At 36.1% G+C, this 24352-nt stretch overlaps 4 protein-coding genes and 1 non-coding gene across 7 annotated transcripts; 1 reads left to right on the plus strand and 4 right to left on the minus strand.

Annotated features, from left to right (window-relative positions):
* Positions 1–364: 364 nt before the first annotated feature.
* On the minus strand, positions 365–1123 carry LOC147411451 (putative histone H2A.3). Its single transcript, XM_086448823.1, has 2 exons — positions 853–1123; positions 365–754 (listed from the first exon to the last, which is right to left on the minus strand). The coding sequence occupies exons 1-2, from the start codon at positions 1039–1041 to the stop codon at positions 539–541; spliced, it is 405 nt and encodes a 134-aa protein (XP_086304949.1). The 5' UTR covers positions 1042–1123; the 3' UTR covers positions 365–538.
* Positions 1124–1979: 856 nt separating this feature from the next.
* Positions 1980–10361, minus strand: LOC147411452 (formin-like protein 3). Of its 3 annotated transcripts, none has more exons than XM_086448803.1 (7): positions 9575–10361; positions 6764–7472; positions 5959–6670; positions 5651–5853; positions 5089–5324; positions 2652–3504; positions 1980–2499 (listed from the first exon to the last, which is right to left on the minus strand). In XM_086448803.1, exons 1-6 carry the CDS (start codon positions 9725–9727, stop codon positions 2668–2670), a joined length of 2850 nt encoding a protein of 949 aa, XP_086304929.1. In that variant the 5' UTR covers positions 9728–10361; the 3' UTR covers positions 1980–2499; positions 2652–2667. The 3 variants fall into 3 exon arrangements, with proteins under 3 accessions (XP_086304929.1, XP_086304919.1, XP_086304936.1); XM_086448793.1 differs by having other exon boundaries at positions 1980–2521; positions 9575–10360; XM_086448810.1 differs by having other exon boundaries at positions 1980–2521; positions 6764–7390; positions 9575–9714.
* A 3076-nt stretch (positions 10362–13437) lies between these two features.
* On the minus strand, positions 13438–17937 carry EMB3141 (Pentatricopeptide repeat (PPR-like) superfamily protein). The gene is made up of 2 exons (XM_086448836.1): positions 15522–17937; positions 13438–14192 (listed from the first exon to the last, which is right to left on the minus strand). The coding sequence occupies exon 1, from the start codon at positions 17698–17700 to the stop codon at positions 15577–15579; it is 2124 nt and encodes a 707-aa protein (XP_086304962.1). The 5' UTR covers positions 17701–17937; the 3' UTR covers positions 13438–14192; positions 15522–15576.
* A 101-nt stretch (positions 17938–18038) lies between these two features.
* On the plus strand, positions 18039–18111 carry TRNAA-AGC (transfer RNA alanine (anticodon AGC)). Its single transcript has one exon. It is a non-coding gene; the product is annotated as a tRNA-Ala (tRNA).
* Positions 18112–20950: 2839 nt separating this feature from the next.
* On the minus strand, positions 20951–23790 carry PSBQ-2 (photosystem II subunit Q-2). The gene is made up of 4 exons (XM_086448850.1): positions 23445–23790; positions 23258–23341; positions 21458–21753; positions 20951–21161 (listed from the first exon to the last, which is right to left on the minus strand). Exons 1-4 carry the CDS (start codon positions 23722–23724, stop codon positions 21063–21065), a joined length of 759 nt encoding a protein of 252 aa, XP_086304976.1. The 5' UTR covers positions 23725–23790; the 3' UTR covers positions 20951–21062.
* Between the last annotated feature and the right edge of the window lie 562 nt (positions 23791–24352).

A 24352-nucleotide genomic window follows, 5' to 3' on the forward strand; every position in this document is an offset into this window, starting at 1 on the left:
GATATTTTGACTGATTTGAGACAAAAAAAAAAATTAAATAAATAGAGCGGCTATACATGTCTTCCTCTAGTTGATTCTGCCTCCAAACGAAGTTTTGAAGGACACGTTGGAGTTGCTTTCCATAAACTATCATTTTATCGCTGATTTTTTTTTTTTTTTTTTTTTAAATTTAAACAATGGCAAGAATGGCCGGTTTATATAAAATACTATCCATGTGTGTGATTTCATGTTACTGTTTAACATGTTGGAGAAAACAAACATTTATGTTTACTTTTGTCCAACTTGGGGGCTTGACCAATTCAATTCTGGTTGTAGTTTAAAGATTGCAAAATTATCAATCTCAAATTAGAAATGGGCATCGAAATCTTCTTTAATTCACACAAGATAATATTAAAGCCATCGAAAATATACATTGATCTAAAATTAGAAGGGGAAAAAAAAAAAAGAGGAAAAAGACCTCTTCTGAACAAACCCTAAACTAAAAAAACACAAAAAACAGCCATAAATGTTTCTTTGTTCGGCATTTGCTGATATGAAACTAATCATCATCAGCAGGAGCAGCAGACTTGGTAGAACCAGTCTTCTTAGGCAACAAGAGATTGTGAATGTTAGGCATCACTCCTCCATTAGCTATTGTAACTGAACCAAGCAATTTACTCAACTCCTCATCGTTCCTCACCGCCAATTGTATGTGTCGTGGTACTATTCTCGTCTTCTTGTTATCTCTCGCTGCGTTTCCAGCCAATTCCAACACCTACCAATTATATCATTTTTACACTTCAATTAATTTACGAACAAATCGAATTGACAAAAAACACAAACCCTAACCCTATCCCTAATTCATAAACATACCTCTGCTGCCAGATATTCAAGGACCGCTGCGAGATATACAGGAGCACCAGCACCGACTCGCTCCGCGTACTTTCCGGCTTTCAGGAACCTTGCAATTCTGCCGACCGGGAATTGCAGACCGGCTTTGCTGCTCCGCGATGTTGCCTTCTTCGATGCTCCAGAGCCCAGAGATTTTCCCCTTCCTGCCATCTTCACAGATCTATTGCAGAGTTTGAATTCTGAGGGTTTTCAAGAGAGAGAGAGATTTGGGGATTTATGAGGCACTTTTCCTTCATCTCATATTTATAGGTGTCATCAGACTTCTGATACATATCGTGCCCAATGGGAAGCGATGACGAGGATCGCGATCTTTAACCGTTGGTTTATACTTACATTTGACGGTCAGATGAGGGAGGCTATGTCGGTTTGAGGATCTTTGGTTGTGTTATGTAAAGTTCGAATCTACGAATGAAAGGACGAAACTGCCCATGACTAATATTCTGATCGTAAAATATGTCTTTTTTAATGAAATATTATTATTCGATAAAAATGAGTACCTTGTTTAATCACTTATAACCGTTTCAAAGACACTAAATAACTGTTTTAAAGACCCCAAAACTTTCAAAACGCCTCTTTAATCCTTGTAGAGATAAAAGGGATATAATAAAATTGCTCAATGACAGATTTTTTTTTTCAAGAAAATACTTTTAAGGTCTAAATTTCTAATAACGGACCTAGCTGTGGAATTTTCTTCCATATTGTTTGCAAAAAAACAATTTCACACTTCTCAAGTACTAAAGTATTTTTTTTATTTTTATGGACATAAGTATATTTTGCAAACAAATTTCAATAAGATTCCTATTAAAAGCATTATACCATTCCAGTACCACTTATCTAAAAGGGTAATTACATGTGACACACATTGGTAAATGAATCTCCAGATTGGATACCCAGCCCTCCTTTTCAATTTAGGAATATTTTTGTTCTGTATATTTCTTTCTCATCAACTAATTGAGAGCATCATCCAAGCCCTTACAAGAGTTGGAACATCATGAACTGAACCTTTCTTTCAAAACCATGGTGTCTATGGGTTAACAAATCATGATTTTGCCAAAAAAATATAGCAAGGATGGAAACTCAGAAGAATATATAACAAAGACATTGCATGCCTTCAAGATTTTGCCAAAAAGAAAACAAATCATCACATTTAGATTTAGTGATGCCATGGGCATCCCAAATATTGCTAGGAGCTACAAAATACTCTACAAAATAAACCCAACAACAAATACAAGCACATCAAATAAGCCTCGAAGGCCTTCACTGGGTTCCGCATTTTCCAGTTTCAGAATGAAACTAACATAATGGATGAAATCGTTACCTCTTAACCCTTCAAAGTAATCCTTAGACCAAAAATGGGTGTCGATTCTGTGTCCCCCGTCCACATAACTGGGGTGACGTTAGTTGTAGTAAGTGGTTATATAATTTCCCGCTTTCACAGACTGTGGAACCTATGAGAGAAGTATAATGTCATGGATTCTTCCCTCCCATCCCTTCAATCAATCTTTCAAAATAATTAATTTTCATCTACAAATGACATCTACAAAGGAATCAGGGTTGGAGCTCAGAACTTCACGAGTTTCTTCGGGCACGTATCCAGCAGAGATGTCACTGACCAAATTTATAGAGCCACCTGAATAAATGTCAGAAACAAGAAATAAAGATGTTTCAAAAATTTAAAACTTAGCTTTACAAACACTACTAATAAGGGAAAAAAAAAAAAGATAATGACATATGCTTCAAAGCCAACTAATTACACATACCTCCTGCCAATGAAAACTAAGGAGATGAGCTCTCGTCATCGGAACTGTCCATCCGCCGGTCCATGATAGCGGGAAAAAGCCGCTTATGTAATTCTGGAGAAGGTGGCACTCTTGAAGACTCCCTATTCCTTGGCTCCCTTGACAACTTCATTGCAGATTCTCTCACTTCCTTGCATATCTTATCTATCATTATTAGGAAATCCCGAACAATCACAAACAAACGCAAGCCCTCATCATGCCGTGCATTCCCATGGAAGTACTCTGCAGTTCTCTTCACCAAAGCCATTATCCTCTTTTCTTCTTCTAGAAGCCACGTGATGTCAACCTCAGCATGCTCTACAAAACTCCGAAGCGTGCGATAGAATCCGCTGTCCTCCCCAAAACTCTTCATATCAGAGTTCAGGAATGCCCTGCTCTTCAGCAATTCCTGGCCGAGTTTGGATACAGTGCCTGTTATGCCATCGGCATCCAACGCTGCTGCCTTCTTGACGTTCTCAAGCTCACCGCCCAAACCTGAAACCACCTGAAGGCCAAGGCTGCGATAGTGATCCCCTGATTCATGGGGAGAATCTCCAACAAGATCCTCCGACTTCACACTAGACAGGCTCTGGCTTTCACTGGCTGCACGGGCAGCACGTACCCCCTCAGAGCGGATTATCTCTTGGACGACAAAGTGCAAGAGTGTTGTCTTGCCATCAGTTCCTTTCACATCGGCCAGTTTCAAGAGTGTGTCAAGCTTGAAAGCCTGTGCACCACCCCGGAAAGTACCATCATTCATGCGGTTGCCAGTTTTGAGAACAGCTTCTAAGATTTTCAGGAACAACCGACTGTTCTTGAGTTCCTTGCAAGCTACCTGCCATACAAAAAAGGTATGCACGGAACTTAAATATTAATCAGGAAAGGAAAACAAAGCCATTCCAAACAGAAAATACAAGAATGAGAGTTCGAACACGCCCAACATATTATATCCATCACTAACAAATGAAAATAAATAAATAAATTCTTCGTATGTGTGCACATGGATGAATCCAAAAGCATTTTTTTAGCAATTTCAGCAGTCAGCTTGATTCGTTGGAAGAATTATTATAATTTTTAGCGTTCCCACAATCACTAACCTGCATCTTCCCTTTTTTTTTTCTCCTTTTGATGATTACTGTGTGTTAAGAGGGACTTATTAACATTTATCTTGAAACAAAATAAATTAATCAAGTAGTGGGTACCATCACCCCCTGCTTTCTGTAGGCTGATAGTATTTTTGAAGATAACATGCATACTCTATGCATTAAGTTGAGGATTTTGAAACAAGGAGCAAGATAGAATATATGTCATGCAAGTTTAGTATTTTTGTAGATAACATTCATACTCTATGCATTAAGTTGAGGATTTTGAAATAAGTAGGAGCGAGATAGAATATATGTCATGCAAGTTTAGTCAGGAGGCTTCAAGGGATGAACCACTAGTTAAGATTGATGGACAAACAATACCCACAAGAGACAACTTCCATCATTCATTTCAATTATATAAAAAGATGGAGAAACTGGTGAACAAGTGACCCATTGAATTAGTGTTGGGTGCATAACACAGAATAGAGTTTTAAAAGACAACAATAAGACCATTCATGCTTTATGGAGTTGAAGGTTGGACAACTGAAAAGCAACATATATATGGAATGAGTATAGCAGAGATGAAGATGATGAGACAGATACATAGTATGACTAAGAAAAACAATAGATGACTATTTTTTCAGGAAGTCTAGAAATAGTTCTAATAAGAGATAAAATAAGGAAAGATGTTTGAGATAGTTTGCACATGTGCAAAGAAAACAAGTAACAACAACAGTGAAATTGAATACTTTGGAGTAAGTTGAGGCCACTTGAGGGCTCTAAAAAAGCAAGAGTAAGGTCAAAAATTATATGGATGGAGGTAGTAAGAAAATAAATGATCATCTCTTGATTGAAGATATGGTCTTGATAGAGTTAAATGGAGAAGATGATCATGCACAGTCCACACATCAGGGAACACATTTTCCTGAAAAAGAAATGTAGCCTCCTTTTTTTAACCTAAATTTCACTATAAGCAATCACTATCAACAATGCATACCCTTTTACTTTCTGTGCAGGCATCCAACTGCACCAACCTACAACATATTATTGTTCTGTACAATATCATGCCAATGGTATGAAGGTCAAATTTTATTTGTATTGGATGCTTTTAAGCGCAACTCACACATGCAACACCACACACACAAATAACACAAGATGCTCTGACATGTTTTCATACCTTCTTCCTTACTGATATGCCTTTGGGCATACATTTCCCCAAGATATAGAGGAGAATTCTATATTTATTAGAATCTTGACCAAGAATGAAAAGATGAGTTTTACTAAGTCAAGCACAAACTCCAATAAGAGATGCAATTAACAACTCCAAAGTCTACCTCTAAATTTGCTAAGGATTCTTTGATGCTGGAGACTTCCTCCTGAAGAGAACTCATGAAACACAATGAATCCATACGTTTGAAAGCAAAAGGGATATCAACCAAGACTTTAAGGAACCGCTCCGCTGGCCCTAATTGGGAAAGGTCACCACTATATAGCCTAAGCTTCAGTTCTTCTTCTTTTGTTGGCGCCATCTTTGACAAAGTTTGGAGGAGTTCCACAGAAAGCTCATTTCCTGGTTTAGTCATGATAGAACATCTTTTTAATGCATTCAAAATCCAGTACAATTATGTAACTAAATAAAATTGAACTATTACAAAGAGAAATTGAAAATTCTTTTTAACATAGGCATTTATGAAAAGTAATCACAATGTGTTAAAATGGTGTTCATGAGTCTAGGCAAGCTGCAGCAGAAATAATGGTATTAATGCTCAGAAAATTTGAATTAATTTGTATTGACCCTTTTATTGTTCGAGAATTCTTTTCCAGTGATAAACGTATAACCTGTTTTTTTTACACTGCAAATCATTTTTTCAACAGTAACAAAGAAGAGAGGATCACCTTCCCGAAGTGCATCACAGACTTCTTCTGTTGTTACATTCAACGCCCGTAGAAGAATTGCTAAATTTTGTGCCTTTTTAGAATCAATAATCTGAATATATTGCATAGGAGTATCTTGGGATGGAAACTCTTTCTTCAGCTGAGTTTTATTTTTATCAGCAGCATTGTACCCAAAAAGATTTTCGATCATCTCTTCATTGAACCTGTAAAATGTATATTAAACTGTTTATATATCTCAAACCTACGATACTTAATCCTTCATTGATTGCCAGGATTAAGAAAAACTTGAGACAGATTTAGAGCCTTACTGGAATGAGCCTGATCTAATCTGATGCCAAACCATTGAATGGTCAGGATTTGCAAGAACTTTGTCCCAGAAGAATGGCTTTAGCTTAGTTTTCGGAGCATCAGCTTCGACATTTGCACCAACTCCTGCACCAGACGTTCCTGGAAAGGATGGCCCAAGGGGCGAAGGTGGTGTCACTTTTGACTTGCCAGACAATGGTGGTGGAGGACGAGGTGGAGTAACCATTGGAGGTGGTGGTGGACGAGGTGCAGAACCCATTGGAGGTGGTGGTGGACGAGGTGCAGAACCCATTGGAGGTGGTGGTGGACGAGGTGCAGAACCCATTGGAGGTGGTGGTGGACGAGGTGGAGCACCCATTGGAGGTGGTGGTGGACGAGGTACAGAATCCATTGGAGGTGGTGGTGGACGAGGTACAGAACCCATTGGAGGTGGTGGTGGACGAGGTGGAGCACCCATTGGAGGTGGTGGTGGACGATGAGCAGGCTTGATGCCAGAAGGTATAGGTGGTGGAAGTGGTGGTCCATGAGAGGGTGGAGCAGCCCTTCCAGGGGGAGGCTTCAGAGGTGGAGTTGATACGGGGGTATACCCATTGGTGGGTGCAGCAGATGATTCTGCCGAGGGTCTTCCATTTCGGCTGAGTTTACTAAAAGACAGACTTCCAAACTTCTCTTTGTTAGTTGAATTTTCTACAACGAAAGTCTTGTGTGAGGAACCTGAAACGTTCAAAATTCAAAAGAAACTCAGAATCACTGAATTATTAAAAAAATTAAATAACAAAATTGGACCAGATCTATCTATGTACATACCAACAGAGTAATCGCTTAGGCTCAAGGAGAGAAGGGGACTCTCATCCTTTGGTCCATCTCCTGAGCCACTGTTGTTTCTGCATTTGTTATAGCAATAAAAGAGCAGAGCAGCAAAGATAAAAGTTACTGATGCAGTTACGACAACAGCAACAATAACTGTTTTATTGCTTTGCTCTTTCTTTGGTGGTGGATGTGGAGCGAGATCAATGGGTGAAGGTTGAACATTTGAATCAAGATTTGTTGGAAAAAATGGTCGTGGAGACTCAACAGGGGGCTCCTCTGAACTGGGAGGTGCTGGATCAGAAGATGGTGCTGGACCATACGTAGGTGGTTGAACTCCAGGGGAGGGGGCAGGGGCAGGGGCAGGGGTTGCTCCTATTTCAAGCAACTCGCCACTCAGATATCGCCTGGAATCATCAGGCCAACTCAAAAGGGATTCAAGATACTTAGTGTACCAATTCTTCGAGACAACTTCTTCTCCAGAAACATGAAATGCAATATTATGCTCTCTTAAACAATCCAGAAAAGTTTGCTTAATTTGTGGAGGCAGAACACTTATAGCTTTCTGTAGATTGTCCTTTGATTGTTCTTTTGACTTGATTTCCTTGGATCCAATGGACATTTTATCTGGAAGATATAAGTCAAAACTTTCAATAGATTCTTTTATGTGCATCAAATCAAACCTGCAATTGATCCACAACTGCTCTGCCTGCAGTCATTTGATTTCATCAAAATTTTAGGGATTAGAAATGTAGTGCCAATCGAAAAAATAAACGGCATTTCTTAACAGTTTAAAGTGATAATAAATTTTGCCATAACCAAAACTGTGTTTTGGACATCTTCACAGAAAATCATTACAGCTGAAAGATACCAGTGGATTCATGTACAAGCAGTATGCAACCTCGAAGCTGAGGCAGCTTGTGAATTGTGCACCAACCCCAACTAACTTAGATTGATGGTAAAGAAAATCAGGACAAAAAAAGAGGGTTTCGTCACAATTTATATAAGATGCTAGTTAGGTGGCCTGTCTGTTTCTCCATGTTTTCTAACTTTTTGAATAGCTAAACACTTTGATATGCTCCAATTTATGCCTTTAGCATTCCATCCGTATCTAAAAATATGATGAATTGCTTCAACTAATCAGAACTAGTGGATAATATTCATGATCATAAAGCTTAGAAAAAATCTCACACCTCAATGGATCTCTTTGAACTCGGTTATATAAATTGAAATTTTGCCACATTTTATCACATAATGCGTTTCAATTCACCGTAGCTAGAACCTTTCAATTTTAGAAATCTATCTGTGTTGAGAACATACATGTTAGAGTCGGCTTGGTTCATGAGCAATGTATGTTCAGCTAGTTTACCTTTTATGGTAAACAATTACAATATGCAACAACACCTTAAATCATACACGCGTACATTTTTCAGTAGATAACTATTATAAATACTAACAAGAATATACTAAACTCCCTACATTGGCATGCATGTCTCTAACTTTCAGGGAGAGTGTTTCAAGCAGGGACAAAGCCTTTTTCTCTCCTTCAATGATTAAAAATAGTCAAAAGACTACAATTTCATAAAAATGGTTGATGGTGATCCAAGCAGTGTTTGTCGTGCCTCCAGCAAGAAGAAAGTTTCATGCTTTTGTGGAGAATCTTTGACTTAACAAAATAGACACAACTCTTGGTCTGTTTTTTGGGCATCTTGTCCACCTATATGAAAGTCTTGGTAATTGGAAAGTAGATATCCTAGTTAAAGATGGAGTTCATAGAGCTGTTTCTTTTGCCAAGACATGCATCTTCAGATTTTATTCTTACTACGTCAATTGTAGCCTCCCTCTACCTTTTAAAACTGCCCTTGACTTGCACCAAAGTACTCCTTAGCGTTGTAAAAGGCAACTGAAGCTACTCTTTGAGCTGTTGAGGTGTAACTTGGGGTATGGGGTGGACCAGTCGGACAGTCCTAATTCAATCGTGGAACAGTTGAACCGGACAATATAGAAACAATAAATTTCAAAGAGAAAGAAGTGGGGATACCAGTCCAAGAACCCAGACTATGAAATGGGTAAAAAGATGTTTCCAAAAAACAAACTGTTGAGTTTAGTCCCACATCGAACACAAATTGCCTTGTCTCTTTCCTTATAAGATCCTGAGCCTCTCCACTCATTGCCAATTGGTTTTGAGTTGGACCCCCAAATTTATCACAAACTATGCCTTATTAAAAAGAGTTAAAGCTCGTGAGTCAAACAACTCATCCACTAAGGTTTTAATCAGCGAAACCATCCAATGAGGCTTCAGAAAAGGAAAATATCTTAGGCCTACTACAACTTTCTCAACACCAAGCCTTAGAGACTACCTAATGTGCCCACGTTGATGGTACTCCATAGATGCTCCACAGGGTAGTCCACCCAGTGTTTGTGGCTAAATCTCTATTACATGACAACATATGACAAAATTCTCTCATGAAATCCATAAGAGAATCATGTAGAAAATTGTCATTCATCAATTCATTTATATGCAATCTATGAGTTCATTATTTGAGTGGCAAAAGATGTGAAGGGTTCAAAGAAGAATTTGCACACGCCCTTCAAAAATTGGAGAAGACAATCCAATATGATTCTATGCCCACAATGATCGAAACTATTATTAATCTCCATATACTTTAACTCTTTCAAATGGAATGAAACAAGTTCCAATGTTCAAACTTGATTACACCCAAACAATAAAGCAGCAAGAAACTTCAGTTGAAAAAGAAAAACAAGCAACACATAAGAACATAAAATGCAAAAAATTGCTATAATTCGTACCATGTCATCGTCTACACCCGGATAAGCCGAAGCTCTATTGCTTAAGAAGAAATTCAATTGCTTTGCTCTCTTCCAAACTTCGGGGCTTGCGGTGGCTATAACACAAAGCAAGATCACAAAAACAATAACACAACCAATTCTTCTCACATCCATCGCTTCTCAAATCGTTAAAGTTCCCAAAACCTTATTATCCTCCTTTTCATTTCATAGATATCTCGGCCAACAGACGCCCTAAAACATCAAACTGTGAGGATTTATCTCCAACTCAATCAAGTTTATTATTGTAATTTTTTCTAAAACCCTAAAATTACATTCTTAAATATATAGTCGTAAAAATCACTGCAAGTCTCCGAAAATTTCAGATGAAAAAAATGAAATTTCTAGCACACTCAAATATTACCAAACGATTCTGAATAAAATCAAAACCGTGCTTCAGTTCTAAAACCCCGAAATTTCGAATCAATTATTTTCAAGTAAAATCGATCTAATTGAGCTCTAACGAACTGAAATATAATCAAAATAGCTTCGAAAATCCCCCCCGAAAAATGAATGATTCTTCACCGATTTGTTCAGATCAACCAAGTTTTCCGTAGCAGATCTATGAAAATGAGCTCAAACAACTGGAATTGAATCTGGGGTGGCTTGACCAGTAAATAAGATTTGCCTTCGAAGGATGATGCCGTATAGAAGCAGCCGAAGAAGAACATAGACTTTATTTAATTTAATTTAATTATTTTTTCGTTTTCTTCAGAAAATCCTTAGCGTTTTTGTTTAGTTCACACACATTTTAACGCGCAAAAGAGACGTGAGGAGAGCAAATCAACTGTTAATTGTTTTTGCTGAATAGTTACTTAGTTAGATGCCCTTGTGGTTTATGCCCCTTGATTTATGGTCTTCTGTTAAAGACTAACAAACATGCCTGAAATACCCTTGATTTTTTCCCCAATGCACTTCTTCAATCTTTAGTTTGCAGTTGCACAACATTGCCACTAATTATTAATTACTTGATTTTTTTGTATTATTTTATCTTTGAAATCAAATTGAAAGAAAATAAATAAGAGGGTATCCCGAGGATAATGATCTATGATTTTATTTTCATGACACATCAACCAAGTATTGACTAACTGAAGACTTTCTAGTTAGGAAATCATTATTCAATAAATAAATCTTAAATGACTTAACTAAAACTATATTCAAAATAGAAAATTATGGAATTTTGATATAAAAAAAATTTAATATTCTTAAATAAATTAAATTTTTTATTTAAAAAAGTGAAGAGGTTGAAGTAAGGCTGTTAATCTCATTTGTTGGCCTATCACCTGACTTGGTCTTGACAAAAACCTAAAAAAAAAATTGGGGATTTGATTTTAAGCAGGCAAAGGAGGTTGGTTTCAAAATTTATGATTGACTAAATCAATGTCAAATTTAAATTTAATTATGTCCAACTCATCTCGTTATTATATTATATATATGTATATTATATTAAATTAATAATTAAAAAATGTTAATCAAATCTCTAATGATGATCACTTGTAATATCAATCCTTATAACATCAACAGATTTTGGGAAAAATAATGAACTATGAAGATGGTGGAATGTGGGTAATTTTCTGTTAACTTCCGATAGAAGTGCTTGGTCGATGTTGTTGTAGTTAAAACATATAAATGGTCGTCTCACAATTCACAAATTCACAAAAACAAAAAAAATTAGGGTATATGACTAAATTACCCTTGTACACGTCATTGAGGAATCTTATTATTATAATGAGAGTTAGCCGTGTAAAGGATTGTCGACACCAAGTTTAAAATTTCAAAAATGCCTCCATCTTATAGCTATATTTAAGGGTCGTTTTCATCAAATAATAGAAATGAGTTTTTAAACCCCTGTACGTTTAAAATATTTTAAAGGGCAATTTAAACATATCCCTCCACTTTGTCCTGAATATTTGAGATACCCTTTTTTCAAGGCGTTTCCTTAACCTCAGCCCACCTTATGATACTTACATAAATACCCTTAACTTGAATCTATAGTTAAAAACTATTGATTTTTCTTCCAAAAAAAAAATTGATCATCTTTAACCTTAAGAGTTAAGGATAAATTACAATATAGAGATTTGCTATGTTGAATTTTATGTGCTAAGCTGATGAACTAATGGCACAGCGCCATGTCATGTGTATTACAAAAACAAAAGTGATTGGGGGGAAAATTTTAAGCTGTTTAAGCATTTGGGTTTTATTTTTTGTTCAATACGCGTGACGGCTTTTCATTGATTCATCAACTTAGCACATAAAATTCCAATGTTCTAAATTATACGTACGGCTACAACTTGGGTACAACCTACAAATGAAGGATAATTTTATCATATAAAAATAAAAAATTATGTGAAAGAATAGCTTGTAAGGAAAGTGAGAAAGTAGGGTTTGAACTTTGAAGAGCATTGTTTTAGTTTTAGTTTTAGGGGAAAATATGTAAATAGTACTTGGACATGGGTTTCGCAGTAAGACTTTTTTTTTTTTTTTTTAAAGAAATAAATTTCACTCCGTTTCTATTTACTTTCCATGAGCGTCAAAATGGATCTGGATCACATTCACAAGGTGACTTATATATTCTCATTGGGCCCGCAATGTAAATTTTTCTTTTTCTTTTTTTGATCCATCTAGTTAATTGGCTAAACTAGCATTAAATCCAACAAAATGGTGATTCTTCTTTTGACTTGAGTCAACGTTGACCAAGGACATCCATAAAATGTTTTTAGAAGGATAAGCCAAAGAATATTGATAAAGATAGTGAAAATGAATATGAACTCCGATAAAAGACTTGATTTTGGATAGAGTGGAATGTAGAAATACAATTCATTTAGCCAAATCTTTGGGATAAAGCTGTTGTTGTTGTTATTAATTTTCATAAAATGTTTGAGAGACAAATGGAGTGGATTTGAAGGTTAATTTTGCAATTTTATTTAAAATGATGTGTGCTTGGATTGAAAGTAGAAGAGTTGAGGAATGTAAGATAGATTACTATAAAACTAAGAAAAATAAAATTAAATCTGAACATGTTGATAAAAAAGTGGATTAATTGAAGAGAAGTCCATTGAGATGATTTGGTCATACATAACAAAAATTAATAACAAACCTAGTTATTGAAAGGAATATACAAACTGAAGTTTTAAAATAAAGAACAAAGATTGAAAAGTCGTTATTTGTGTTAATGATGGTAAGACCAAATATAATCGATTAACATATATAAGACATTATTCACGAGGAATCATATGTTTTTTCACAAGTCATTTTCCATGGATCACTTCTTATTATAAAACCAGCCAAACCAGAATTCATGTTTACAAGTCCAAGTAGTTCAAAACTCCGATTCTTTTATGATAAATATGTTATACCTAAAATCACGATGGAATTAATAATTGTGATTTTCGAATTATAAATATGGAAGCCCTTTAATAAGTTAGAATCCCTGTCTTTTAGTGAGAAACACTTTAGGTGGATTGTCTGGTTTGGAACTTTTAGTTTTTGGAGCCAAATTAACAAACCCTTTAGTTTGAAGACCTTTTCCACTTTTTTAATACCTCTCATCTCAATAGTGCAGTGTTTGTGTCGAATTGAATTGTTTGATTCAATGATTATAAACTCGGTTTTAATAACAAAATGAGTTGGCTTTAGACAAAGTGGAATGAAGGAATAAGATCAAAGGATTTTCAGTAAGAAGCATTTAAACTTTACTTGATAAAATATGGGTATTATTAGTATGACATTTTTGTTCTAGCAGGGACCTACTTTGAGACTATAAGGCAAAATTAGAAAAGAGTGTCTAGGAATGTACAAAAATTGTGTCCGAGAATCAACGATAACAATTCAGAGAAAATGCAAATTAAAAATAAAGAGAACACGATACAAAATTCATATGATTCGACAATATTACAATGTCCACAGGTAATGATGAAATCCTTGCACTATTTTCCGGGAAATCAAAGTTACAAAAATCTCTCAATCTCACTTCACCCCCAAAAATTGAGTAGGGAGGGCACGAACACCGAACCTTTGGGCAGGCGTCACACTGTCCCCATACAATGCACACAGCCAGCTCAATGTAAAGCTGGACTTGGTGTAGAGACCCTTATGCCAAGTCAAACAATATAGCAAAGCTAAGAAACAAACATAACAGGGAAATTTGCAGTAGTTCAATATGTGAAAGAAAACTAAGAGAAACCAACTCATCTCTATTGAGCTAGGTCGTACGATCAGATTGTCCACGAGGCCTCAGGCAGAGGTGAAGCCTTGCTTGCTGCGACCTTGTTCCAGTACATTAAACAGTTATTGTACGGGTACATAGCCTTTATCTGCAATGCTAGCTCGATGCATTGCCATCCAACTGATATCCCAGGTACACAGTTTCCCATCATCAAATGCTTAATATTGATTTAGGTTCAACCAACATACACTGCTGGTACCAGATTCAAATTTAAGTGGGATGGAACCTTTAGTGTAGGTGGCTTTAGGTTCCATGTTGTTAAGTTCCAGTAGTTGTTCTTATTGAAGTCGCTCATGCTTTGGAGGGACCTTACCGGTATGCTTATTGCATTTGAGGAGCTCATCAATTGATTTTTCCCTAGAGAAGTAAAATATAAAATTATAAAATTTTCAGTAACATATATTGTGATAATGGTGCTTGTATCTATAAGGGGAAAAAAATGTACATTGTATCACCAAGTGTAGTAAGCTCTCCTAAATGATCTAATATTATGGCATTCATGCAGGCAAATGATGCTAGCACACGCAACTGTGCATCATGTATTATATTTACTCTATGTAAAATGGCTATGAACGTGCAAAATGTTTCAGACTCTAACGTTGGTCTCATCTGGAACTTGTAATAAAGACAAGTAACATTTAACAATTATTAATCAAATGTGTTTCCTTTCTCACAATGGAATTTTACATTTGAAAGAGAGATTGTCATCTGGCGATCAACGTAAAGCTAAATTACCAAGTATAAATTCAACTAAATTGAATTTATATTAATATTTGTAGAAATGATTCAGTGTATATTTGTATGTATGTTCGTAAGTCGTATACTCGCTGTTGCATTTGTATCTAATGTTTTTTTTTTTTTTCAAATTTACTAGTTTATGTATTTGTATATACCTGTTTAAACATACAAATAAAATAAATTATAGTAAATTTTATAAAAAATAGTAAATACTTGTATATAGATATAAATTTATACTTGTTTATTGTGGTTTAGCCTAACCTATTTATAGAGATTGAAATACTAAATACTTGTATATAAATATAAATATATATTTGTTGAAATTGTAGAATATTTATAAATTTTATAAAGTAGCCTAACCTACTTTCACTATTTAATTTTTTATTTATATGATCTTTTTAATTTTATTGCACCTTCACTCAGGCGTGCGTCTAGCCTTATGCCTCGGGCACTAGGAGGCCTTTGCACCTTTCGCCCTTAACTACGCATGCACCTTGTATGATTACAAATACATGAAATAAATTACTCAAATAGGCAAATGAGTTATTCATACCAAATATTTTTGGCATATAAAATATGGAAAATCCTACCTTTTCCACCAATAATTCTAAACTATATAATAGGAATCAATAGATGCATCAATATTATCAAATATATGGGTAAACCCTTTATAATACAAAATGGTGGTACCAATAAATATCGCATGGCATCTGAATCAGCCCCACTGTTTCCACAAAGTATGGTCAATAAATATACATGACAATAACACATCTGAATGAAGTACATTAAATTACCACATTTGCATGAATTATGAAAAGAAGAGCATGATAGTTCCAACTATAAATTCAAAAAGTTCTAGAATAAAGAAATCTGGTTTTCTATGTATAACTTTGGAGAGCTACAAATTATGTTTAAAATACGTATTTGCAAGGATAGAAAGAAACATACACAGAATTTATTGGATGACAAGGTCTATACGTATCTCAATCAAATAATTGTACAGTCACCAGTAATCCCCGCAAGAACAAGTCCCATCTTTGAAATGGTGAAATCGGCTAGCATCCCTGACAACAATTTCTCGTCTAGTGACCATAGCTATCAATTTAATTACATTATGACAATCACCACAGATCCGATGACACTGCACAACTTGCAACGAAGTCGAAGCTGACATGCTAATGAGCCCAAAAGTAATTGCCAACTTCTCACTATGGTAAGATGAAATCCGTTGTTCATGTTCATCCACATCAGAAAGCAAGGATTTATCAGTAGGAACATAACCATGTTTTGCTATCTCCAACATCAAATTGTCTAATCTTTGGTAAATCTCTTTGGTTTGAACATGGGATTTATCTCCGGAAAGGAAAAAGTAAGATTGCTTCTTTATTTCAATCCAACTACATGTAGGAAGCATTCTCAAGCCTCTCCTTTTCAAGGTCTGGAGGACTGCAGCGGCTTCCTCTAACCTTCCAGTGCTGTTATATATATTCAAAAGCACAACGTAGTTACTAAGCTTCTCGGGTTCCATTCCATAAAGCCTCTCAGCTGCGAATTTCCCGAGCTCCAAATTCTTGTGTACCCTACAAGCAGTCAACAAGGAAGCCCACATGTTCTCTGTAGGCCTAAAGGGAGCATCTCTTATCAAAGCAAAAGCTTCATCCAAGAGCCCTTCTCTGCCTAACAACTCAATCATACATGCATAGTGCATTGCTCGAGGCTTGACCTTGTGGTCACTACTCATTGACTCAAAAATCTCCCAACCTCTATCTGATAAACCCGAATATGCACAGGCAGATAAAACCGCGAGAAAGGTGACATGGTTGGGAACCATTCTTTCGCAAACCATTCTCTCAAACATCTCAACAGCCTCAATTCCTCTACCATGGTTTCCATATCCAGCAATCAAAGCATTCCAAGATATGACATTCTTACGGGGCATCTTATCGAAAACATGTCGGGCATCTTCGATCCTACCCCATTTACTGTAAAAGTCCACCAAAGCTGTATTTGCTACTATATCCGATCCAAATCCATGACGGACTAAACCTGCATGAGCTTGCTTTGCGTGTTCTAGTGAAGCTAATCGTGCACATATTCGAATAATTATCGAATAAGTGAAGTGGTCCATCTTCACACCCGAATCCCGCATCTCATAATACATACTCAAAGCTTCCTCGCTGAACCCATGAAGCGCATACCCCGCTATAATTGAATTCCAAGCGACCACCGTCTTCTCTGGCATCGCATTGAAAACAAATTGAGCGTCTTCGATGTTACCACACTTACTATACATGTCAATCAAAGCACAAGACACAAAAATATCTCCATCCATCCCCATTTTCAACACACATGAATGCAACTGGCTTCCAACAAACACTAGTCCTAAACCTGCAGAAGCTCGAATCATTGAGGCAAACAGGCGGGAACTACCATCGGAACACTCGTTCCACATTAGTAGAAACAAGTGGAAGGCCTCCATGTAATCCCCTGCATCAACAAGTCCCCCAATAATGGTGTTCCATGAAACGCGATTTTTGTCAGGCATTTCATCGAACAATAGACGTGCGTCGATCATCATCCCACATTTCACATGCATCAACAAAACCCTGTTTCTCATATACTGATCTGGTTCGAACCCAGATTCGATCATATAATTATAAACCCTTTTAACCCCTCTAATGGACTTCAACCCAATACACGCATCCACTAACGCATCATACGTGCTGCTACCCACATCGTAATCACCCTCACATTCCAAAATTTCAAAAAATTCGAGAGCTTCTAAATACTTCTTGTATAAAACGAGCTTCTCTATCTGATTACAAAGTCCTGAATTGGGTTTTTTTATATGGGTTTCTTCAGCACGGGTCTCTGGTTCTGGATTTTGGATGATTTGAATGGGTTTTGGTTTGGGTCTTGGTTGAAGTCCTTGTTCTACTGTTGAACATTTTATAAAAGAGAATGGGGTTCTTCTTTTTCTTGTGTTGAATAAGAAATCAGGTACACAGAAAAGAGAAATCTTTGGGTTTGTGAAGAGTATAGGATCTAAAAGAGAAGACGAAATACTGAAATTACTTTGGATGTGATCTAATGAGATGTGGTGGAAACGTGAGAATGGGATTTCCATTTGAGATTATTAGGAGAATTGAAGAGGAAGATTAGAAATTTAAGAGAGGAGGAGAAGTGGTAGGTTTGATTTCTTGGGGCAAACGATCGAAATCGGAATAAATGAGAGGGGTTTGTTGTTGTTGTTGCTGTCTTGTTGTGTGATATCGTCTTCTCTTCATGTCTTGTGTTATTTTGGAGAGCGCTTCAACATCGAGAGCTCCGCCCAGTAGATCTTTTTTGGCGGTGGAACTGGTGGGGTAGTTAGTTGAGGTTAGTTCAACCGTTCTACCAAATGGTTCAAGTTGAGAAATTAAAGATTTTTATTATTTAATTTTAACAGAAATTAAGAAAAACAAAGGGGATGTAGCTCAGATGGTAGAGCGCTCGCTTAGCATGCGAGAGGTACGGGGATCGATACCCCGCATCTCCACAATAATTGTATTTTTTAAATCCATATATAATAAACCTTTTTGCTAAGTTGAGATTGAATCGTCATTTATTATCACTCATTAATTTTTTATTATCTTTTAATCGATGAATTTCATCTCATGTATCTCGGACAAGGATTTGCGAGTTGAGACCATAGAATTGAAGGAAAGCTTTAATTTTGATGTCTATTTTGATCAATTATTTGGATTATTGAGAAAATCAATGCAATTTCTTGTAAAAGATGAAATTATTAAAGAATTTTTTTTATTGAAACAGTAGCAAATGATATAATAATAAAAAAAATTAAAATGCACTTATGCATATAAAAGTATAATAAACAATCATATAAAATTTATAAATGAACATCAGCCATACTTTACTCGAAGTACCCCTGAGTATTTGAGAAATTGAGATTGAAAACAATATTATTTTAAATGAAAATAATATATAAAACGAAATTATTGGTTAAATTTTGAAGTAGATCTTTTAAAAATAAAAATAAAAATATTTTTATAAATTTCAAGAGAATATATCCAAATTTAATATTATGATTGAGTCAAAATGGAAATCTCACTCATATCGCTCCAAGATTGCGATAACTCACCAAAATCTTCTTGGCCTCCTTCAAGATTTTAAACTATGAAGACAATGTCATAGAAGTTTGGGCCGACATCTAAGGGGTTAGTTCAGTGGTAAAACTAGCAATATGAGCCTGCTCCCTTTAGTTGTGTGTTTGAAATTTGGTAGCATCCTTAATTACCCCTATTGCATGTTGGGAAACTTTCATGAGGATGGGGTATGCAATCGTCTTGCATTTTTTTTTCTTTTTTTCCTTTTTAGGGTTTCTAAAAAGGAATTGTGTATTATTTTCTTAAGGGCTTTTCTCTATTTTGGGGTTTTCTAATAAAATCTCTTAGCAACTTCCGATTTTATAAATAGAGGTCTATAAGGTTGTAAAATCAAAATGAAAGAAAATAGTGATTGTTTTTGCTTTGATCCGTGGACGTACACAATGTGAAAAATGCTCAAATTTGACAGACCAAGAGGTCGAATTGGTATCAAAATTTTTATTATCAAATATTTTTTTTCGACAGACCGAAATTGTCATATTAATGAAGGATGGGAGAAATTCAATAGCTCTAAGCCATAAAATCTGGGAACATCAAGAATTTCGACGATCCTAAGCTGTTAAAATTTAGTTTCTAAAATTTGTGGGCCTTAGCTTGTCAATTTTTTCAATCGAATTTTTTAGTTTTCATGCAATGGTTATCATATTGCTAAATCACATAAATCCTAGTTTTTTATGTGTGTGATTTATATTTTTTGTTCCTTTATTGCTTCATTGTTTCACAAATTGGTATTGGTGCCAATTGGGTTCGTAGAGAGAGTTAATGTAGATCGACTTTGTTTTTTGAGATTGTATTTTTGTTTCGTTTGGGTTTAATACGATGACAATGAAAGTTTGAACACAAAGTTCGTGGTCGGGATATCCTATAGGAGTGGTATAGTTTCAATCTAGGGCGTTGAAAGGAAAGTTCAATAAACTAGAGAATATGACAGATGATTGTGAGGTGATTCCTATGATTCGACAGGACAAATTGAGATCCCTTTTTGAAGTTGACTAGGGAATCGGCTCAAGGCTACACATGAACATTAACCATGTGATTGAGTCAGGATGGATCAAGAAGATTTGATGGTGTGTGTAGCTAGTGATTCTAAAAGGCCATTGGTTGTTTGTGGTATCAGAAATCAAGTGACTGCGACAAATTGATTGACATTAAAGGTGGACTTGAGTCTCGGGCATAAGTGATGCAAAGTTCATTGTAGAAGACATTGTAATTTCTCTCCAAGGTGATTATGGTATTTAGGCCAAGATGAAGTGATGGGCATTGTGACTGGTTATTGCCACCATGTGTTTGATGTGACATAATTCAAGTAAAGGTAGAGATTGTTGTGCAATTGTCTTGTAATTTATTTCCTTTTTAGGCTTTAAGGTTACTAAAAATGAATTATATAATATTTTCTTAAGGGATTTTTCTATATTGGGGAGATAAAAACTTTTAGCAACTCCCAATTTTATAAATGGAAATCTCTAGAGTTGTAAAATCGAAAAGAAAGAAAATAATGATTGTTCTTGTTCTAATCCATGGACGAAGTAGGCACACTACTAAACCATGTAAATTCATGTTTTTCATGTGCAATTTTTGTAATATGTTCTCTTTACTGCTTCAATGTTGTTTTACAGGATATCCTATGTTATTAAAGGGGGGAAAAAAACCAAGTTTGGACCTTGATCGTGTGGCTGTTTATCATTTATAGCTACTACAAGAGAAGATTTTGGGTATCAAGTATAAGACGACTACAAGAAGCATAATCGAAAGAAGAAGATGGTTGTTCCCTTGGCATTCGTGGCAACAGATGGGTCTTTTAAAACCATGGTAGTGATATTTTCAGTCGAATAATGTGTTTCTCGATATTCTGTTATGAATATCGTAACATGAAACAAAATCAACAAGCTCGAATCCACATAGAAGCATGGTTTGAAGTTTCTTGACATATAGGAATGCCTTATCTGAAACATTCCAATTTGATTGAAACCGGAACAAAACATCAAATGTTTTGGGAATATTTCAATCAAGACAGTCTTGATTTTTCTTCCGACCCAAGTATTGCATCTAGATGAGATTTTAAACCTTGGATGGAAGAACCAATCTGTGTCATTCCAACTTCTGGGCCTTAACCCAAACTCTATTTAGGTACCAAGAATGTATTTATCAATGGCTTATGTTATGATGTACTCATGGTAATTTATGTGCTTGTTTGTACCAAGTTTCCAGATATTTGTGAAACCAAGTTGAAACATTTTCTGCTAAAACGAAATCCCTTTAAACTACATTCAAAATGTTTCATAAAATGAAAATAAAGTAACACCACAGCTAAACAAATCCTTATTTAACCGATCTTGGCAAGGACATCTTTCAGGGCAGATACCGTCTCAGCGTAGTATTTCTGTGCCTCAGGGGTGCTCTTGATCTTTGCTGCATGGTCCAGCTGATGAACAACAAAGGATATGTAAAAATTCATTAAAATTCAGTGTATCAACTCTCCATTCGACAAGTTAGTTTCAATCATATTGAATGCCTTTTGAGTTGGCCTTTGCCGAAAATTTGCACCAATTAAATAGAAATTTCATGGATCTGCAATTCCGTGCAATTTCGAAGCTATAGACCATCAAAGAGGCTATCCTAGCTTGTCAATGGAAAAGCAAACTAAATTACACATTTCGATTATTAAAGATATATATGGTTTCTTGAGAAGGAAAAAAGAAAAGAAATTAGAGTACTCACGCCATCGATGGTTGAGAAGAGTTTTCCAGTGAGTTCTTGCAAGGGTTTCTTCTCCTCTTTGGACTTTCCAGCAATTATACTTTTGAGATCGTAGCGGAGATAGGAGGCCCTGAGACGGAGGTCGTTCTGGACATAAGGCCATGCCTTCTTGTCTATGAACTCCTTCACATTAAGAATTTCCTTTGCAGACTCTTTTGCTCTCACTGCGGCTTCAGCTGGTGGCAGTGGCTGAATGAAGAATCGGTTTTTCAATGGCAGGTCAAGATCCCTTGCCTCATCTGAATTTAGAGTTCCAGCTGCCAAAATGCAAATATTTGCCCACATGATAGTTGGTTAGCCCTACAAGGTTTGCATATGTTCTTGCTAGCATTGTGTGTTAAGGAGTTTGGTGCCAACATGCAAATGTTTGCACACATGATAGTTGGTTAGCCCTACAACGTGTGCATATGTTCTTACTAGCATTGTGTATTAAGGAGGAGTTTGGTCTTTGGTGCCAAAATGCAGATGTTTGCCCACACGATACTTGGTTAGCCCTGCAATGTGTGCATATGTTCTTACTAGCATTGTGTGTTACGGGGGAGTTTGGTGCCATAATGCAAATGTTTGCCCATATGAAAGCTGGTTCACAAAGGGGTGGTGGTGGAAAGAAAAGTCTGAATTATGACTTGTGGCAGTTGGATTTGAGAGCTTTTCATCAGGGGCCTGTGGGTTTTAAGCCCACAGTGGAAGTACTCAAGTCCAATGGGTCGAAATTACCGATAACGCCAACATTTAGTTTGTACTCCCACTTCATACATAGGTCGTGGACCTAATAGATTGTGCCTCATGGCAGTTTCTAATTGTGAGGTCATTGAGGTTATGAGAGCATTGTACTTGATTAGAAGAGTGGTGCTATAATGGGATTTAGATTGTAAGAATACCAGTTTTTTATTTGAGGTGAGTAACGAAAGGTAAACAAAAAAAGTATTTTTGCGAAACGATTGTGGTGTTTTTGTGATTTTTGACTGAAGAGATGGTAAAGAATTGTAAAATTGCATTTGATTCGATCACATAAAAGTACTTTTATAAAATTAATTTTAAGTTAAAACTCTCGAAATAGAAGTAAATCACATATGAAAATGTAATGATGATGATGAATTTAAATATATTGCTATTGGACTTTTCTCCAACGGATCAGATTTGGGCAAGGAATGCAATTTGGACTAAAATCAGGTTAGGATTGTTTATTATTACAAAGGATGGCTTAGGCAAGTGTACAAGCCCGTTGACTAAAAAAAATCACTTACAGTCAATCCAAAATTTCACATAATCCCAAACGAACCAATCACACGAAGCCACATGTATTGAGGGCATCCCCATTTTCAAAATTACCCTCATTAGTCATTAGGCTTTGTGCAATTGGTCATCCTGATCATGTGAAATCCTAGATTGACTTTTTCTCAGAGCATCATAAAATCTCTCCTTGACCCCCACCCATTTATATGTATTTAAAATCTAAATGCAAGGTGTCATCATAATTGGATCATTGCAATTATGTTATATAAGGAACATAAAAATCTTAAAATGCAATTAATGTCTCAAGAAGTCATTTATAAACATTGTCGAATTCTTATTGTTCATTCTGAAGTACCCCTTTTTTTAGTTAAAAATTTTAAATCCCTGTCACCAAACTAATTTCCATTCATAAATTAATCAAAAATTAGAAAATAATGATATTTTTTCCACAAATTCAATTAAAATTGCAGATTTTGTTAATTCTTCACAGAAAAGAATATAAGCAGTAATTTATAGGAAACTTACGCAATCCACCGGAGGGTGGAGGAGGTGGGCCTAACTTAATCGGCGTAGCGTCGGCAAGCACCACCGGAACGAAGGATCCGAAAGCTACAAAATAATGATATTTTTTCCACAAATTCAATTAAAATTGCAGATTTTGTTAATTCTTCAAAGAAAAGAATATAAACAGTAATTTATAGGAAACTCTTACGCAATGGTGGGAGAGGTGTCGCCTTAGCGTCGGCAAGCATCACCTGAACGAAGGATGCGGAAGCTACAAGACCTAAGATGGCTCGGCGGCTGCTCTGAGCTACACCTTCGCTCTCTGAAGACATTTGTTGAGCTCTAACTGTCAAACCAGACCGGACGACGCCCACTCGGCTGTTTCTAATTCCACTCAAACGGGTGGAGCCGCTGAGTTGGAGGCTACCTTCCAAGACAGCCTGAGAGGAGCCACATAAGCCCGCCATTGAAGCCATAGCTTGCGCCATTTTTCTCTTGATCTTTCTCTCTTTGCACTGAACGGTTTTTTTTTCTTTTTGGTTAAGTGAGGGGAGAAATGTGGATTTTATTTTAGATAATTTTGGCAAGTATGTCATTGTTTCTGTGATGTGGAATGATTTCGGGCAGTGGGCAGTTTGCCTTATCTGCCCGTTTCTCATTGGATAAGTTGGATTAATAATGAACCATTGGTATGTTGCCAGGTGTACACCAAGAGTGCTTCTTCTAATGTACAAGTTGGATTGCGTTTTCTGTGGGCGAATTGAAAGATGACACGTGGATCAGGATGTGACCCCGTGTAGATGTAGAGCACTGGAATGAACTAGCATCCTTCACCACATATTGTGGGTTTGGAATCCATTTGTCAATTGATGGGGCTCACTCACCCTAAATCATCATTTAGAGGATTGATATGTAATTGGAGCATTGTAATAATGTAACTAGAGATTAAATAAGGATTATATTAGATTTGTTTTGCTTCGGTTGGGATATAATTTATCTGTCTAAGATGTGTTAATTAGGATTTTTGAAATTATTATTAATTTTATTCGTTCACAGGATCACATCAATTTAGTGGCACAATCTTAATGATCGATTCTTGTATTAGATTATTAGCGG

The sequence above is a fragment of the Akebia trifoliata genome, chromosome 1 (genome assembly GCF_017979445.1).
Source record: "Akebia trifoliata isolate Shusen 1 chromosome 1, ASM1797944v1, whole genome shotgun sequence".
NCBI classification, from domain to species: Eukaryota; Viridiplantae; Streptophyta; class Magnoliopsida; order Ranunculales; family Lardizabalaceae; genus Akebia; species Akebia trifoliata.